Source organism: Engystomops pustulosus, chromosome 7, assembly GCF_040894005.1.
Source record: "Engystomops pustulosus chromosome 7, aEngPut4.maternal, whole genome shotgun sequence".
Lineage (NCBI taxonomy): Eukaryota > Metazoa > Chordata > Amphibia > Anura > Leptodactylidae > Engystomops > Engystomops pustulosus.
Genome location: NC_092417.1, coordinates 8,756,927 through 8,777,352, shown reverse-complemented (window position 1 = coordinate 8,777,352; position 20,426 = coordinate 8,756,927). Strand labels below are relative to the sequence as shown.

Genomic DNA, 20,426 nt, shown 5'->3' with positions numbered 1-20,426 from the left:
AACCGACTATGAAGACCGGAGCAGACGCAACAATGTAAAGCTCAGGGGTATCCCGGAAAGTGTACCAGGACAAGACCTCAAACAATACGTACAAAAATTAACTAATACTCTACTGCCTGATCTAGCCGACTATGAGCTATGCCTAGACAGGGTACACCGAGTACCAAAACCAGCTAACCTACCCGACACTGTTCCAGGAGACACCCTGGCCAGGTTCACCTTCTTTCATGTCAAAGAAGCATTGCTCACACAATCAAGAAAACTCCAAACCTTACCACAACCGTATAATAACATCAAATTATACACCGATCTATCAGCAGCAACTCTGCAGGCAAGACGAGAATTTACGCCGATTACATTAATCCTGAGAAACCATGGAATACCCTACAGATGGGGCTTCCCCACCAAACTCCTCGTCAGAAGACACAATTCCATCATCCCAATCGACTCAGCAGAAGCGGGAAGAGAGATCCTGAAATATCTCAACTGATCCAGATCCAAAAACCCCGGCAAGAAAACCACCACAACATCTGGAGGCAGACTGGAATGTCCGCTGATAATCCTGGGACTATCACTCCACGTATTCATCGCGACAGCTAAGTATAGGCTTTGTTGGACACTTTGATCTACACCCTATATGCTCATGTTGGTATCTCCCCCCCCCATAGTCGCGATATTATATAGACCTTCGCGATCTCTTTAGTGATAATTGATATGAAGAATGTAATGCTATGCTTTATTCATGTTTGTGTTAAAAAGTTTCTGTTACCTCCCACCCCCACTTCCCTCCCTCACCCACCCCTAAAGGCAAGCTGTGACTGTGGAAGTAACATTCATTTAGAGGGCATACCAGACATAAAAGTCTCAGACAGGATAATGCATCACACCAAACGGTAAATGGGAATAAAAATTATGTCCCTTAATGTCAAGGGAATGAATAGCCCCTACAAAAGGACAGCAGTATGGCGAGAGGCAAAACGCAATAAAATCGACATATGCTGTGTACAAGAGACACATTTATCAACCACAAACACACCCAATATCAGCCACAATTTATATCCAACCATCATCTCTTCCATATACAGTAAGAAGAAAAGAGGCGTGCTAATTGCTTTCAGAGCTCATCTATCCATTAGTATAGATCAACAAATAATAGACCCCAACAGTAGATACATCATCTTAGTTTGTGACATCAATAATATAAAATACACTATAGTAAACCTATATGCCCCAAACAAACGTCAGAACCGCTTCATAACTAAGCTATTAAATAAAATCAGACAAGTTCAACAGGGATCCTTAGTGATCTGTGGCGACTTTAATGCTACGGTACAACACGACATGGACTCTACCTCTCACCCGAAACATAAACCTTACGAACTCCACACACTCCTATGGAAAAACGGACTCCATGATATATGGAGAATGCAACATACCACCGAGCGTGACTACTCCTTCTTCTCACAGAGACATAACACTTACTCACGAATTGACCTTTTCACAATTGACCGTTCCCTTTTAGACAGAATAGAAGAAACTGCGATAGGTAACATAGAGTGGTCTGACCACGCCCCCATTTTTATGACCATATCGGACGCTCTATCCAAGTACAATGATTATATATGGAAAGCGGATATGAGCTTAGTATTCAAGGATAATAACAAGTGTATTATAGAAACCGCCTTATTAGAATGCCTAAAAAACAATTTTTCACCAGAAACGAACCTATTCTCGGCCTGGATGGGACACAAAGTATTCATAAAATGTGAACTTATGAAACTAGGGGCAAAAATTAAAAAACAACGGGACAAAGACATAACTGACGCAACTAAAAAAGTACACATTTTAGAAACACAAAATAAAGCAAAACAATCCTTCGCTCTCAAGACAGAATTAAATAAAGAGAGAGATCATTTACGTAATCTCCTTCTCTATCAATACGAAAGAGCTACACGGTTCACTAAATCCAAGTATTACACCCAAGACCAGAAAATAGGCTCATTATTAGCTAAAAAACTAAAAGACAAGCATCAAAAAGTTAAAATAACTCAACTAAAACACCCCTTCAGTAACAAAGCACTGCGCAACCCTAGAGAAATATCTAACGCCTTTAAAGACTATTACCAGAGTTTCTACAATATTAAACTAGACCCGACGTCTCACCAACCTACTGAAAAAGATATTGCAGAGTTTTTAGGAAAGATTAATTTACCTCATATCACTCCAGAACAACAACAACAAATAAATATGCCATTCACTCAAGAAGAGATTAGGCAGACAATTCGAAAACTTCCCCCCCACAAAGCGCCCGGGTTTGACGGACTAACAGGAGAATACTACAAACAATTCTCACATATACTCCATACTTAGAAAAAATTTTCAACTTAGCGACTGACAAAGAAACATTCCCCCAAGACATGCTGACAGCATTAATAATAACCATCCCCAAACCAGGAAAACCTACGGACACCCCCCTTAATTATAGACCAATCTCCTTACTCAATACAGACGTTAAATTATATGCCAAGATAATAGCAAACAGACTTAAAAACATTCTACACAAACTGATTAAAAACGACCAAGTAGGATTTGTCCCCAACAGACAGGCTCCCGACAACACCAGAAGACTGCTAAACATACTTCAGCACTGTGAGATACATAACATACCTACAACGTTCCTGACAATTGACGCGGAAAAAGCGTTTGATAGGGTTAATTGGAACTACGCTTTCCACACTCTAACAAAATACGGAATCAGAGGCCCAATTTTGTCAGCAATCAAAGCATTATACTCCAATCCAGCCGCTTATGTATATACTAATAATACACTGTCCCAGAAACTTACACTTACTAATGGAACCAGACAGGGCTGCCCTCTATCCCCAATTTTTTTTACTCTCTCCATTGAACCCTTAGCAGAATTAATTAGAAGTCATCCCAACATCACAGGAGTCAAAATAGGGAACACACTACAAAAAATTGCACTTTTTGCAGACGGCATAGTACTCATAATGACAAAGACGGAAAACTCACTAAAATACGTATTTGAGACAATAAAAGAATACGGAAAAGTATCACACTACAAAATTAACACTAACAAATCCCAAATCCTTCCAGTAAAAATACCAGATATAGAACTAAACACCTTGAAGCAGCAATACCACTTAGACTGGCAACCACATAACATAACCTATTTGGGTATCCAACTAACTTATCCATCAAACAAAATGTATCAGACAAACTTTGCACCATTAGTCAATTCCATCAACGCATTATATATAAAATACTCTAGACACCAACTCACATGGTTCGGACGGATCGCCTCATTTAAGATGGTAATCCTGCCTAAATTTTTTTTTTTTTTTTCAAATACTTTTTATTAAGTTTTATTACATAACAACATGCAGTACATTCTGTTGCATATTTAGTGCAATTACATTGTCAGTATTAACCTATTTCTATTCTTTTCCTGGGTGGAAGATTCATTATTGGCTCTTTAATAAAGCATGCTTTTATACATAGGTCTCTTGTGTTTTCTTCCTGTTGCATATGTTGCAAGTTAAAGTCCTAATCTGTAATTACACATGTGTCTTCAAATTTATCTAGTTGAGAGCGATTTATGGTCTATGCAGATTTGTTTTTAACAGAATAACAAAAAACAAGAATAACATTTTAGGTAATGTTCAGAACGGTTCCAATCAAACTACCAAACTCCTTTTTTACAGCAAACAACAAAAATCTTCAGAGATACATTTGGCAAAATAAGAAACCGAGAGTCTCATTAAGTAAGATGATCAAACACAGGAAAGCAGGAGGTTTAGGGCTCCCCGATCTAAAGGACTATTATAAAGCTGCAATAATTGACCAGCTGAAGCACTGGTGGGCAGACACACAAGACAAAGTCTGGATAGGAATAGAGAGATTTTACAATAACAACACGACACTAGCAAACAGAATGATCGCCAGACTATGGGGAACAGACCCTCCACCCTCCACCCTCCATTCCATGACAATATCAGACAACCTATGGGCAAACATGATCAAGAAAGAAAACAACCGTACCCTCAACATGATAAATAGAATTCCACTAAGCTTCCTAGAAAACCAGAATAAGTATCTTAACTTAGAAACTTGGAGACAAAAGGGAATCAAACCAATAAGCGACATTCTCAACCCAAATGGTCACATAGACACCAGATTCCTACTGAACACTAGAGGCCTCCCAGCTACCGAATGCCAACAAATCACAAGGGTAAAGACTCTATATAACGCATTAAACCAAACAACTCCTAAAATCGACCCCATTTTGTTAGAATATTTAGACAAAGAAAAACCGGGGAAAAAAGGAATCTCTTTCTTCTACAATAGACTAGAAAAGGAAACAGAATTTACCAAAACTCAAAACGAACTGAAATGGGAAGAAGATCTCCAAACGACTTACCAGACACTACGCTGCACTTCACACATAGAGGCCATCCTAAAAACCCACCTTAGATGGTACTTCACTCCCTCTAAACTCAACCTTATATACCCAAATGTTTCACCAATGTGCTGGCGAGAATGTGGGATGAGAGGAAGCTTATTACATATTCTATGGAACTGCCCCAAAATCCTTCCCCTATGGAAAGCAACAACTACAATCATAAAAGAAATAACAAAAAAGGACTTTGTGCTAAACCCAGAACAAGCCCTCCTACTGATAAATCTAGAAGACATCCCAAAAGAACAGAAGACGGTGATAATACACCTCCTGATGTCCACAAAATTAATTATCACAAGACACTGGAAGAAGACTGAATCTCCCCACATCATCGAGATCATCAGCCAAATGAATACAACTTGCGCCTATGAAAGGATTCTGGCGCACCAGACCACAACTTTCAAGAAATTTCACGACAAATGGAACCTCTGGACAGGAAGTAAACATTTCAGCACATAACCTGAGAATCTGCTATAAAACTAGTTACTGGTATCTGTATTCACGGCTTGCCTTTTCCCCCCCACCTCATACCTTCTTTTTTCTTTTTTTTTTTTCTTCTTGTTAAAGGACTAAATAAGGTTCTATGAAGTTAAGGACATGTATACTATATGATATCCCTAAAATAGTCGTCATCATCAGATATGTCAAGTATGATACGAGTAGACAAGAAGATATAAAGTAATCATAAGATCTACAAAATCTTGTTATCTGATTTATATGACTCTGTACAACACTGGAATACATGTTATGTTGTTTTTTGATAAAACTAATAAAAATTATTTAAAAAAAAATATATATATGATACAGGAGGTTCTGTATAGGTGTCCTGTATACATCCCATCAGTGATATTCACCAGGGAACCTCCTAACACTGGCGGAAGAATTGTCCATAATGTCCTGGGATCAGCACGTAGACACTTCTGCTCTCGGTTTCCTCAGTAATATATTCTCATATTGGGTTTTCTTTTTTGCAGCTTTTCTATTTCTTTGTTCTCCTCCTCAGAGAATCCATTGTCCCTCAGACTAGAAGATAAAACAGATCCAGTGTTAGTGACTTTGTATTGTGAGGATTTACTCATCTCCTCAGATTAGTCGGGGGATTGATGGGTGTAAGGAGGAATCTGTACAATCTACAGTCGTCTCTGGGAACAGTGATACCGATCCAGGTCCAAGTTCCAAATATAAACAGTACATGTATAGTGTGTGTGTGTATATATATATGATACATGTGTATTGTGCGTATACAGGCCTAGCCTTTTCTTGGGGCCTGGAGGCATCACCTGGTGGGTGGTGGAGGTGTGCTAGTATAAGTAAACAATGAGTTTTACATGTGGTTACATAAGTTACATGTGGTTTACGCTTCAAGTTTACTTATACTAGCACACCTCCACCACCCACCAGGTGATTAATTATGTGAAACTTACGGTACGGAAGGGTGGAGGTGGAGCCATACATTCAGGTATGTTTAAAACAGCGTTTACATGTATCTCCTTTTAGACCTTGAGAAAGACACGATGTGTCGAAACGCGTCGGTCTGTGACGCTTAAAGCTGTATTTTGTTGGTTTTTTGTATGAAGAATAAACGCATATATTTTTTAAGCCTACGCTGTGCCGTGCTGGACTGATGGATCATTTACTCACTGTTTATCTACCGTGGGTCGATACTGTGTGTATACAGTACGTGTATGATGCGTGTGTGTGTGTGTGTGTGTGTGTGTATACAGTACGTGTATGATGCGCGTGCGTGTGTGTGTATACAGTACGTGTATGATGCGCGTGCGTGTGTGTATGTGTATACAGTACGTGTATGATGCGCGTGTGTGTATACAGTACGTGTATGATGCGCGTGCGTGTGTGTATACAGTACGTGTATGATGCGCGTGCGTGTGTGTATACAGTACGTGTATGATGCGCTTGCGTGTGTGTATACAGTACTTGTAGGATGCGCTTGCGTGTGTGTGTGTATACAGTACGTGTATGATGCGCGTGTGTGTATACAGTAAGTGTATGATGCGTGTGTGTGTATACAGTAAGTGTATGATGCGCGTGTGTGTGTATACAGTAAGTGTATGATGCGCGTGTGTGTGTATACAGTAAGTGTATGATGCGCGTGTGTGTGTGTATACAGTAAGTGTATGATGCGCGTGTGTGTGTGTATACAGTAAGTGTATGATGCGCGTGTGTGTGTGTATACAGTAAGTGTATGATGCGCGTGTGTGTGTGTATACAGTAAGTGTATGATGCGCATGTGTGTGTATACAGTAAGTGTATGATGCGCATGTGTGTGTATACAGTAAGTGTATGATGCGCGTGTGTGTGTATACAGTAAGTGTATGATGCGCGTGTGTGTGTATACAGTAAGTGTATGATGCGCGTGTGTGTGTATACAGTAAGTGTATGATGCGCGTGTGTGTGTATACAGTAAGTGTATGATGCGCGTGTGTGTGTATACAGTAAGTGTATGATGCGCGTGTGTGTGTATACAGTAAGTGTATGATGCGCGTGTGTGTGTATACAGTAAGTGTATGATGCGCGTGTGTGTGTATACAGTAAGTGTATGATGCGCGTGTGTGTGTGTATACAGTACGTGTATGATGTGTGTATGCAGTACGTTTATGATGCGCGCGCGTGTGTGTGTATACAGTACGTGTATGATGCGCGCGCGCGTGTGTGTGTATGCAGTACGTGTATGATGCGCGCGCGCGTGTGTGTGTATGCAGTACGTGTATGATGCGCGCGCGTGTGTATGCAGTACGTGTATGATGCGCGCGCGTGTGTATGCAGTACGTGTATGATGCGCGCGCGTGTGTATGCAGTACGTGTATGATGCGCGCGTGTGTGTGTATGCAGTACGTGTATGATGCGCGCGTGTGTGTATGCAGTACGTGTATGATGCGCGCGCGTGTGTGTATGCAGTACGTGTATGATGCGCGCGCGTGTGTGTATGCAGTACGTGTATGATGCGCGCGCGTGTGTGTATGCAGTACGTGTATGATGCGCGCGCGTGTGTGTATGCAGTACGTGTATGATGCGCGCGCGTGTGTGTATACAGTACGTGTATGATGCGCGCGCGCGTGTGTGTGTATGCAGTACGTGTATGATGCGCGCGCGTGTGTGTGTATGCAGTACGTGTATGATGCGCGCGTGTGTGTGTATGCAGTGCGCGTATGATGCGCGCGTGTGTATGCAGTACATAAGGTGCAGGTATTATACAGAGGGTGAGGAGTGTCCTGTATAGGTTTAGGATGTGTGTATACAGCACATGCAGAGGGAGTGCTACTCCTCTTATCATTCTTAACCCCTTTATGACCGATGATTATTTGTGCCTGAATGGCCAGGGCAATCTTTGCAGTTCTGCTATGCGCTTCTTCAAATAGCAATATCTTTGGAAACACTTTACATATCAAAACAATCTTTACTTAGTTTTTTTCATGACATATGACAGTGGCAAATGGTTCTGTGAAGCTTCCATACACAATCCTTATAGCATATTCTCCTGTTTAATATGAAAGGTGTTGTCAGGATCAGGGGTAGTGAACCCACTGAACAACCACAAACGATGAGGTAAGACGACACCTGGGGGCGGAGTCTAAGTGGCACCCGGTTTTCCACCGCAAAGCAGATTGGACTTGCTACAGCAGGATACCACCAGGTCGCTCCACAGGCACGGCTTTGCTCGCAGTGGTGGCCAAGACGGGGTACAGAATCGTAAGGCTGAGGCGGAGTCATGGACAGGCTGAAGGTCAGGAAAGGCGACACAGGAGCGGAGTCAGGAACAAGGCAGGAGGGCAGGGCTGGCAGCAAAGGAGTAAAGTCAGGAACGGAATCAAGGTCACAACTGAAAATCACTATAAACGCACTGGAAATAGGAGACGAGCTTACACAAAGACATGAGGCACAAAGATCCGGCAGGGGACACTGGGGAGAGGCTGGAAATTTAACAGGGAAGGCGGTCGGCCACTGCCAATCATCGGCGCACTGGCACTTTAAACCTTAGAGAGCTGATGCGCGCGCTATAGGAGGCAGGGACATGTGCATCACACGGTGCTGCCTTGGACTAAAATCTCTTACAGCTTATATACAATAGACATATACATCAATACAAATCTAAAGGAGCTGGCGGCTTAACAACAACCTGCTGAAGGATGCCGTGTGCACTGCTGGCCTGCAGCAAACCCTCACCTCCTTTATACAAACAGCAGACATGACTCCTAGCACGCGTCAGATGAAATAGGAATCGCTTAAATATCTTATGCAAAGTCCATTTACTGAGCATGGGACACGGATGAAAAGGCAGAAGGGGGCGAAGCCTTCGGCTCTACTCCTGCATTCTGTATAATCCTAGCACAAGCCGTCCGCCTCCCCGGGTGTGTGTGCAGATTTAGTAATAGTAAGATTCAATACCTTTCACAACGTCTGGGATCTGGGATAGCGAGTTCAGGTCTTTCCCATCCGTAACAGGTGCCCACATTACTGCCACTCCCTAAATGCCACTCCCTATCCTACTGGGTCCGATAAGAGCACAGAAACGCAACTTTCTTAGGTACTACCTGATGGCAGCCAGATAGGCTAGTATGTGGTGCAATTCTGTTCCACCGTCTCAGAGTCTATGCAGATCCAACAACCCTGGTTTTCCTTTCAGGACACTCAGGTCTTCTGAGACTCCCACCTCGTCTGGATTTTCTTCCTGCCCTTCACTCTTTCCCATTTGTTGGCCTGATGTTACACTGTCCCCCACCTTTTTCTTTCTGCCCCTTCCCATTATTCCCATCTATGTCTTTTTGATCAGCCGCCTGCGTAACCACAGAACTTGGTCAGTTATTTCACTGGAGAGTGATACGAGCCGGAGGTTTATGTTAACCCTTGATTGAGCCTCAGATCACCCTGACTTGCTCTCACTATAATTAGAATGACTTGGTGCTAGTTACTATCTGAGATTAATGTCGCCTCTACCACACAACCGCCAGCGTTCCCAAGCTCAGCATCGCTATTCTTCCTTAATTCAACTACGATTATGTTTGATAGAAGAAGGTAAATCCAGCAACCAGACAGACATGGAAAAATAAAGATGTAGAAAAACTACATTCAAAGCTTCCAGAGAGTTTTTACTCATAGTCTGGAGACAATAAGGTGCAAGTTCATTATATGAGGTTTAAGCGGAAGTGGGCGGCAACCAAGTCGTAGGTTATGTAACTTCAGTCGGGGAAGAAACAATTTGACGGGTACGGCTAGCAAAATACTAAACTAAAAATAAGTAAAGTTAATATATATACACACACAATAAATCATTTCTTTGATTTAGACCATGAGGTGTTCAATTTTCATGGTCAAAATCCTAAAAACATCTTTGTTTTGTAAGGCTTATACCCAGTCTCCGCCTCTTTTAGGGCGGGCTACTCGTTCAATAGGTATGACAGATAATTGTGAAGTGTCTCCATTGTGTATTTCCTTATAATGTTTGGATACTGCTGAGATGTTTTGTGTGTAGTTGTCAGTGCTAGGACGAGCTCCTGATATATGTTCTGCAATTCTTGCTTTGAAGCGACGCTTCGTGCTGCCCACATACTGTAAAGAGCAGGTAGTGCAGGTAATTGAATATACTACATAAGTAATATTACAGTTTGTAAATGTGTGTATGTTGTAGTTTTTATTATTGCAAGGATAAAACAAATTGTGATTTCTGTATATATTTGCATGTAGAACATTGTGGTAATGCACATTTGAGTGTAAGCCATGATTCTTGTTTGAGAGAAGATGTAAATAAGTTTGGGGAAAATAGCACCTAATGTAGAAGAATTTCTAGCCGAAAAACGGCAGCCTGATTTTAATGTCATATAAGATAGGATCTTGGTAGGAGATCGGAATATGTTTTTTTAATAATTTGTGTGACTGGATAGATAGAAACGTATAATCAGTAGAGAGAGTTACTTGCCTGGTGGCTTCTTTGGACATGTCAGTATAGAAAAGTTGTGATCTAGATTTAGATTGTAAATTTTCTTTAGTACGTTTGATAAGGGATTTGTTGTATCCCCTGTCGTGTAAACGTTTGACAATTTGTGCAGAAGTTTGATGATAATGTACGTCTTGTTTACATATATATACGTTTGGCTGCCATAAATCCTCCCTTGGGTAAATTCTTGACAACATGAGGGGATGGCAACTAGTAGCATGTAAGAGGGTGTTACCTGCAGTAGGTTTACAATATAAATCACGTAATACTTTATGAGTCATGAAGACCAATTAAATGTAAATGCAAAAGGAAATAGTGGTGGGGGGGGGGAGATGCAAAAGTCAATTAAGTGAATTGAACATTGTAATCATTGCAGTATAGATAATAGATAAAAAAAAGCAATGTCTTCATCATTTCCTGCCCTTACCATGAGACAGTCATCAATAAAACGCCCGTACCATTCAATACTGTGTAAGAAGCGATTATGTACAGAAAAAACCTAATTCTTCTTCATACCATGTCATGGACTAATTGGCTATAGACGGTGAAAACCTAGAGCCTATTGGACAACCTTGTTTTTGGAGAAAAAAAATCATCATCAAAAGGTAAAATAATTGTTGGTAAGCAGAAAATACAATCACTATTGCAAGACAAAATTCGACAGAGATTTCAGAGATTATAACCTCAAGCAGGAATCATGGTTTATACTCAAATGTGCATTACCGCAATGTTCTACATGCAAATATATACAGAAAGCGCAATTTGTTTGTTAAAAACTACAACATACACACATTTATAAACTGTAATATTACTGTATATGTAGTATATTCAATTACCTGCACTACCTGCTCTTTACACTATGTGGGCAGCACGAAGCGTCGCCTCAAAACAAGAATTGCAGAACATATATCAGGAGCTCGTCCTAGCACTGACAACTACACACGAAACATCTCAGCAGTATCCAAACATTATAAGGAAATACACAATGGAGACACTTCACAATTATCTGTCATACCTATTGAACGAGTAGCCCGCCCTAAAAGAGGCGGAGACTGGGTAAAAGCCTTACAAAACAAAGAGGCTTTTTGGATTTTGACCATGAAAACTAGAACACCTCATGGTCCAAATCAAAGAAATTATTTAATGTATAACATATATTACTTATTCCTATAATGTTGTTTAGTATTTTGCTAGCCGTACCCGTCAAATTGTTTCTTCCCCGACTGGAGTTACGTAATCTACGACTTGGTTGCCGCCTACTTCCGCTTAAAAACCTCATATAATGAACTCGTACCTTATTGTGTCCACACTATGGGGCACATTTACTTACCGGCCCCATTGGCCGAGGATTCGGAGCTGCCGTGATTCACTTACAGCGTGCGCACGATTTCTAGAATGTGCCGCTTCCCCGCTCAGGTCCGCTGGAGTTCACCTTCTTCTTCCTGGCGTATGTGGGTGCGGGTCTTGCGACAAAATTAGAATTTTAAATTGCGCAGTTTGTCCGAATTAGTCGGGTTGTCTGACGGCCACGGCCCCGATTTGTGTCGCATGCAAGCCGGCGCCGATGTGGCAAATTTCAATCACGTGCGACACAGTCCCCTGTGCGATTCAGGGCAAATCAGAAATAGTTGGGAAACCCAACAGAATCGCGGTCCTTAGTAAATGAGCCCCGATGATTAAAACCTCTCTGGAAGTTCGAAACGCGTCAGATTCATCCATTATGGTACCTTTTTTTTTACATTTTAAAGAAGATGAAATAAATTAAGGTTTTACTACACCTTTATTTTTCTTGTCTGCTGGTGCTGGATTTACCTTCTTCTATCCTGCATTGTACTGATTCGGCTTATCCGAGCACCGGCATCTAATATATGGCTACAAGGGAAGGTGAGCTGTTTTCCGTTATATATGTTGGGATGATCCGGGTTTCCTTACCTTTTTATCTCTACCTGTGGCTGTGCCCATTATTCTGTGTGGTGTTATTGCTGATATGTCTCAGTATCAATTTAATGTTTTATGTTGTTAATTTCTTTGTGTTTCTACTTAATAACAATTAATTGCACATAAACTTCTGACATCTCACAGGTTTTTTCCTTGTGCTCCGGTGATTCCAGGTTATTATCACTTGTCCTATCACTTCTGTGTTACTTGTGGAGCTTTATATGTATGACATTATGGTCCTATATTATCACACAGTGCTGTCAGGGGGGTGTATATACGGCGCCCCCTAGAGGTGATGGGGAATAACTCTGCACCTTCCTCTCCTGTAAGACTTTGGGTGCTGGAGATGATATGTGGGTGCAGGGTGCCCCCATCATGTATTACTGGATCACAGAGATAAGAGGAGGACAAGGCCGGGGCTCGTCATCCACAGCTCAGTGTCTCCTCTCCAGTCCTGGAATATTGTATGTGACCTCTGGGGGGCGCTATAGTCAGCTCCTAATAATGAGAGGATTCTGTATCTTCCTCTCCTCTATATTTATGGCGGACGGTTATTACAAGATTTCTGGACTTGGTTCCTGTATACATTGTATATCTATAGATTATTAGGGAGAATCTTCTGGAAATAACAGACACAGGAGAGGATTAGATACACAGCTCCGCAGACTATCAAAAAGGAGAGGATTAGATACACGGCTCAGCAGTATCACACAGGAGAGGATTAGATACACGGCTCAGCTGTATCACACAGGAGAGGATTAGATACACAGCTCCGCAGACAGTATCACAAAGGAGATCAGATACACAGCTGAGCAGTATCACGCAGGAGAGGATTAGAAACAAAGCTAAGCAGTATCACACAGGAGAGGATTAGATACACAGCTCAGCAGTATCACACAGGAGAGGATTAGATACACAGCTCAGCAGTATCACACAGGAGAGGATTAGATACACAGCTCAGCAGTATCACACAGGAGAGGATTAGATACACAGCTCAGCAGTATCACACAGGAGAGGATTAGATACACAGCTCAGCAGTATCACACAGGAGAGGATTAGATACAACGTGTCTATTACCCAGAGAATCTTCATTATATCTTATACTTACTATAATCCCTCCAACCTGCAGAGACCGGACAGAGCTTCCAGCAGGACACTGAGGTCAGGACCAGGCAGGCGGTTACCAGACAGGTCCAGTCTCTTCAGGTCCGGATTATTCCTTATTACAGAAGCCAACGAGTCGCAGGACGTGTCCGGGAGATTATTATAACCCAAACTGTAAGAATAAGAGGAGATGTGAGGGACGTATCCGCAGACTGTATCACACAGGAGAGGATTAGATATACAGCTTAGTAGACAGTATCACACAGGAGAGGATTAGATACACAGCTTAGCAGACTGTATCACACAGGAGAGGATTAGATACGCAGCTCAGCAGTATCACACAGGAGAGGATTAGATATACAGCTTAGTAGACAGTATCACACAGGATAGTTTTAGATACACAGCTCAGCAGACAGTATCACACAGCATAGGATTAGATACACAGCTCAGCAGACAGTATCACATAGGATAGGATTAGATACACAGCTAAGCAGACAGTATCACACAGGAGAGGATTAGATACACAGCTGAGCAGTCAGCATCACACAGGATAGGATTAGATACACAGCTCAGCAGTATCACACAGGAGAGGATTAGATACACAGCTCAGCAGTATCACACAGGAGAGGGATACAAAGTGTCTATTACCCAGAGAATCTTCATTATATCTTATACTTACTGTAATCTCTCCAACCTGCGGAGACCGGACAGAGCTTCCAGCAGGACACTGAGGTCAGGACCAGGCAGGCAGTTATCAGACAGGTCCAGTCTCTTCAGGTCCGGATTATTCCTTATTACAGAAGCCAACGGGACGCAGGACGTGTCTGAGAGATCATTATAACCCAAACTGTAAGAATAAGAGGAGATGTGAGGGACGTATCCGCAGACTGTATCACACAGCATAGGATTAGATACACAGCTCCGCAGGCAGTATCACACAGGAGAGGATTAGATACACAGCTTAGCAGACTGTATCACACAGGAGAGGATTAGATACACAGCTCAGCAGGCAGTATCACACAGGAGAGGATTAGATACACAGCTCAGTAGGCAGTATCACACAGGAGAGGATTAGATACACAGCTCAGCAGACAGTATCACACAGGATAGGATTAGATACACAGCTCAGCAGGCAGTATCACACAGGAGAGGATTAGATACACAGCTCAGCAGGCAGTATCACACAGGATAGGATTAGATACACAGCTCCAATTCTGTGTGATACTGCTGAGCTATGTATCTAAACCTCTCCTGTGTGATACTGTCTGCAGAGCCGTCTATCTAATCCTAACCGCTGCTTGTGGTTGTAGAGCTATAGGACATTATGGTCCTATATTATCACACTGTGTTGTCAGGGGGGTGTATATACGGCGCCCCCTAGAGGTGATGGGGAATAACTCTGCACCTTCCTGTCCAGTAAGACTTTGGGTGCTGGAGATGATATGTGGGTGCAGGGTGTCCCCATCATGTGCGGCTCCTGTATTACCGGATCACAGAGATAAGAGAAGGACAAGGCCGGGGCTCGTCATCCACAGCTCAGTGTCTCCTCTCCAGTCCTAGAATATTGGATGTGACCTCTGGGGGGCGCTATAATCAGCTCCTAATAATGAGATGATTCTGTATCTTCCTCTCCTCTATATTTATGGCAGAGGGTTATTATAGAATTTATGTACTTGGTTCCTGTATACATTGTATATCTATAGATTATTAGGGAGAATCTTCCGGAAATAGCAGACACCGGAGAGGATTAGATATACAGCTCAGCAGTATCACACAGGAGAGGATTAGATACACAGCATAGCACACAGTATCACACAGGAGAGGATTAGATACACAGCTCAGCAGTATCACACAGGAGAGGATTAGATACACAGCTCAGCAGTATCACACAGGAGAGGATTAGATACACAGCATAGCACACAGTATCACACAGGAGAGGATTAGATACACAGCTCAGCAGTATCACACAGGAGAGGATTAGATACACAGCTCAGCAGTATCACACAGGAGAGGATTAGATACACAGCTCAGCAGTATCACACAGGAGAGGATTAGATACACAGCTCAGCAGTATCACACAGGAGAGGATTAGATACACAGCTCAGCAGTATCACACAGGAGAGGATTAGATACACAGCTCAGCAGTATCACACAGGAGAGGATTAGATACACAGCTCAGCAGTATCACACAGGAGAGGATTAGATACACAGCTCAGCAGTATCACACAGGAGAGGATTAGATACACAGCTCAGCAGTATCACACAGGAGAGGATTAGATACACAGCTCAGCAGTATCACAGGATAGGATTAGATACACAGCTCAGCAGTATCACACAGGAGAGGGATACAAAGTGTCTATTACCCAGAGAATCTTCATTATATCTTATACTTACTGTAATCCCTCCAACCTGCGGAGACCGGACAGAGCTTCCAGCAGGACACTAAGGTCAGGACCAGCCAGGCGGTTATAGGACAGGACAAGTATCTTCAGGTCCGGATTATTCCTTATTACAGAAGCCAACAAGTCGCAGGACGTGTCCGGGAGATTATTACCAAACAAACTGTAAGAATAAGAGGAGATGTGAGTGAAGTATCCGCAGACTGTATCACACAGGAGAGGATTAGATACACAGCTCAGCAGGCAGTATCACACAGAAGAGGATTAGATATACAGCTCGGCAGTATCACACAGGATAGTTTTAGATACACAGCTCAGCAGTATCACACAGGATAGGATTAGATACACAGCTCAGCAGACTGTATCACACAGGAGAGGATTAGATACATAGCTCAGCAGGTTATATCACACAGGATAGGATTAGAAACACAGCTCAGCAGACTGTATCACACAGAATAGGATTAGATACACAGCTCAGCAGACAGTATCACACAGGATAGGATTAGATACACAGCTCAGCAGCATCACACAGGAGAGGATTAGATACACGGCTCAGCTGTATCACACAGGAGAGGATTAGATACACAGCTCAGCAGTATCACACAGGAGAGGATTAGATACACAGCTCGGCAGTATCACACAGGAGAGGATTAGATACAACGTGTCTATTACCCAGAGAATCTTCATTATATCTTATACTTACTCTAATTCCTCCAACCTGCAGAGACCGGACAGAGCTTCCAGCAGGACACTGAGGTCAGGACCAGGCAGGCGGTTACCAGACAGGTCCAGTCTCTTCAGGTCCGGATTATTCCTTATTACAGAAGCCAACGGGACGAAGGACGTGTCCGGGAGATTATTATGGGACAAACTGTAAGAATAAGAGGAGATGTGAGGGACGTATCCGCAGACTGTATCCCACAGGAGAGGATTAGATACACAGCTCAGCACACTGTATCACACAGGAGAGGATTAGATACACGGCTCAGCAGTATCACACAGGAGAGGATTAGATACACAGCTCAGAAGACTGTATCACATAGAATAGAATTAGATACACAGCTCATCAGGCAGTATCACACAGGATAGGATTAGATACACAGCTCATCAGTCAGTATCACACAGGAGAGGATTAGATACACAGCTCAGCAGTCAGTATCACACAGGAGAAGATTAGATACACGGCTCAGCAGTATCACACAGGAGAGGATTAGATACACAGCTCAGAAGACTGTATCACATAGAATAGAATTAGATACACAGCTCATCAGGCAGTATCACACAGGATAGGATTAGATACACAGCTTGTGAGGGAATAGAATCCATTTTCTGTTGTGTTCTCACACTATGGGGCAGATTTATCAAGTGTCTGAAAGTCAGAATATTTCCAATTGCCCATGGCAACCAATCACAGCTCCCCTTTAAAATATTCATGAGCACTGGTGAAATGAAAGCCGAGCTGTGATTGGTTGCCATGGGCAACGGGAAATATTCTGACTTTCAGACTGCTTGATAAATCTGCCCCTATGTATCTTTACATTGCCTCTATGCATAGTACCATCCCCCGCGCACAAAGATCATTTTACACTGATACATCCTATTCAAGGCAATTGGAATGCGGACATGCTCAGTAGGTTCCTTTGTCCCAAGAACCTATAAAAACTCTCTCTTGACTAAATAAAGTGGAATTCTCTCAAACATGTGAAGGTCTGAGAGATTCACCGAGCAGCTCGTACTATACAATGATTTGGAAACACATCACATCCGAGTAAGGAGATATTTCTCTAACAAATTGGCGTCCGAACAGGGACAGGGTTTGCATGACGCCTATCGGACAACTTGGGGATCATCCTTTCAGGACAGACAGACCATGCAGCTGCACAAAAAGGTAGGAAGCTTATTTTTACAATTTGCTCTGTCTCTCCTTGTTTGGATTGTCCCATGTCCGGTGAGTTGCATGCCTATATTGCCCAGTCCAAAGAATCTTGTTATTTTATTTTGAAAACTCCATGTGATGTGTGGTAGTGTATATGGGTATTGTGTGAGTTTGAACATGTGTGTTTGATAGCGCTTTGTTGTGATACTGTACTGTACTAGTTTTAGGAAAGCAACATCCTAGAATAGCCCCTAACTAAAGAGTCAGCCTTGAAAAGTAGTTGGTGGATCGTAATTCACTTGAGACAAAGGAGACTGAGTTTGGACAGTCAGACTTTATACATTTTTTTTTGTGGTAGGATCCCAATCTGCTTGAAGGAAAGGGACTAGCTCAGTCATACTTGACGGCCAAAAGTTTAGGAAAAAAATCAAATAAAAGTGGTTAAAACTGCCCTAAGGAAGAGAGACTGTGTGTGTGTGTCGGCACTAGAGATAATATAGAAAATTATGGGAAAATTGCTAGGTAGGATGAGAGGCAATTTGGAGGGAAACCAGCAGTACAGATCGTGAGAGAGAGAGGGAAAAGAGACTGTAAAAGGATGTCAGAGAATGTTGAAAAGGACAAAGAATGCCAAAAGATGGTTGTTTGGAAGTTAGCAAATGGAAAGGTTCTTTAAAGAGCAAAAGGCTGGTTGCATGATAATGATACGACGGAAATTGCAAGTGGATAGAAGAAAGTTACAGAGGAAGTGACCAGAGGAGGTTATAAAGAAACATAGGAAATCGTGTGTTGTATGAGTGTTATGACGATGACGAACGAAAAAAGTTGGACAGACAAAAGAGAGAGACAACATTCAGGAAAAGTTCTACCTCCACCCTAAAATGGTGGATGAATTGCAGAGTGTATAGAAACACCCAGACTGGTGGGAGACATGTACAGTGTGGCACCTAGACCCAACCCCCACACTGGAATACATCCAGTCATGACTAGATAAGAAAAAGTGTGGGCTCCCAACAGAACAAAGAATAGTGTTAATACTCCATTTACAGCTTCAGATGTTTCTCCTGTAGGGGGCATCTCACTTTGATATACTTTAGTAGACCAGTGGTATGGAGAATGATGCATTGCCTAAAGATCTTTGGATTTGCACCCACAGTCCGCTCAGCTGTATTTAACTGTATTTGGCGAATGCTGTAACTTTAGAGGACAACTATGATATAGTACCCAGGGAATAAATGTAGGAGACTGTGCTGCTTATCTAAGAGTCACCTCTCAGAACTTCAAAGTCCAAAAACTGGGTAGTAACATATTTGTTACGGACCTTGGACTTCTGTGGGGAGAGCTCCTGGACGGTTGTGCAGTCCCAATTGGATTCCCTGAGCTGACCCTTGCCAGATACTGTAGATTTTCTATGAGTTTATTACTTTATTACAGTTACCAGATGTGAGGAAAGTCCAGCACACAATTGTGGAGATTGTTCATTGCAGGTTTGGACGTGAGACACCTTGTGATGAATGTTTAATAACATCAGAAATGTAGTGTAAAACTTTATAAATACACCTAAAGTTTGAAGGGTGTGGTCAAAAGTTTTAGCAATCTGTGTAGGATGATACAGTGAACTTAGATGTTACAATGGTGTGTTAGATTCCTTCTTTGTTATCCTGGCATGCTGAGACACATAGTACTACAGACACCACAGGGAGAAGGAGGGGGACACAGGAGGAGGAGGAGGGGGACAAGTGTTGGAATGTTAAAAGACAAAAGGAACAATGAGAATGTGTGTTCATTACTGAGGACTGATAACCCTGACGGCCCTAAGCAGATTTTGGGTTTGATTCGCTGCAACTTCTGTAATTCTAATGGTTTAACCAGGAGTAAAACCTTCCCATGACCCTACACTATTAGTCCTATTCCGCAGCTATGACTGAGATTATTATTAGGAGCTTTTTAGGCAAAAGGTATAACACTCCTAGAAGCCTCCTACGTCACTGGCTCTAGTGATGCTTTTGCTCAGTAACACTGTCCCTCAGCATGTGCCCCCAGTATGTGCCCCTATTATGACTGTATAGTTTTATAATAAGGTCTAAGGAATTTGTATGCTGTATGTCTCCTATCATACAGCATTGGTCCCAAAACTGTGTTCTTCTGCAGTATATTGCTCATTTTCTGTTGTTCTCATTTAAGTTTAAGCCAAGCACCTCAGAGGAGAGGAAACAGGCCGGAAGCTGCTGATCGTGTGTCACATGACAACCTGGACCCTTCTTGGTTTTGTATCCTACTGCTGCCTGTGTATATAAAGCTTCTGTAGTAGTTTTGGACTATCCTGTTACTATTTCACCTCTTCATGACTAGAAACCTCGGTTACAATGTGCCTTCTTCATGATGTATTACATTGAATCCAGCTCCACTACTTTCACTAGATTCATAGGGGGGAGACATGAGGTAGACGGGTTGTATTTAATGATAAATGAACCAGTTATATTTTAATATGTCTAACCTGAATATATCACTAATCTGCATTTTAAGTTTTTTTGTAGATGGCTTTAGAAACCAGGAATGAGGTTAATTCTACATCAGATGTGCAGCGGTCACACAACATGAGGTAACAGCAGCAGAACCACTCCTGACCTACCTGTCTGTACAGGAGGCGGAGGTGAAGGAGGGGTGTAAAGTGGCAGA

At 42.3% G+C, this 20,426-nt stretch overlaps 1 protein-coding gene across 2 annotated transcripts in view; it reads right to left on the bottom strand.

Annotated features, from left to right (window-relative positions):
* Window positions 1-4,991: 4,991 nt before the first annotated feature.
* The window catches only part of LOC140069207 (NACHT, LRR and PYD domains-containing protein 12-like), a 61,404-nt gene continuing 45,969 nt past the window's right edge, over window positions 4,992-20,426 (bottom strand). For both annotated transcript variants that reach the window (XM_072114642.1, XM_072114641.1), the window contains 5 exons: window positions 16,575-16,742; window positions 15,867-16,034; window positions 14,152-14,319; window positions 13,477-13,644; window positions 4,992-5,503 (listed from right to left, as the gene is read on the bottom strand). In XM_072114642.1, the coding sequence (XP_071970743.1) occupies window positions 5,416-5,503; window positions 13,477-13,644; window positions 14,152-14,319; window positions 15,867-16,034; window positions 16,575-16,742 (760 nt within the window). In that variant the 3' untranslated portion in view covers window positions 4,992-5,415. The remainder of the gene's footprint in view (window positions 5,504-13,476; window positions 13,645-14,151; window positions 14,320-15,866; window positions 16,035-16,574; window positions 16,743-20,426) is intronic.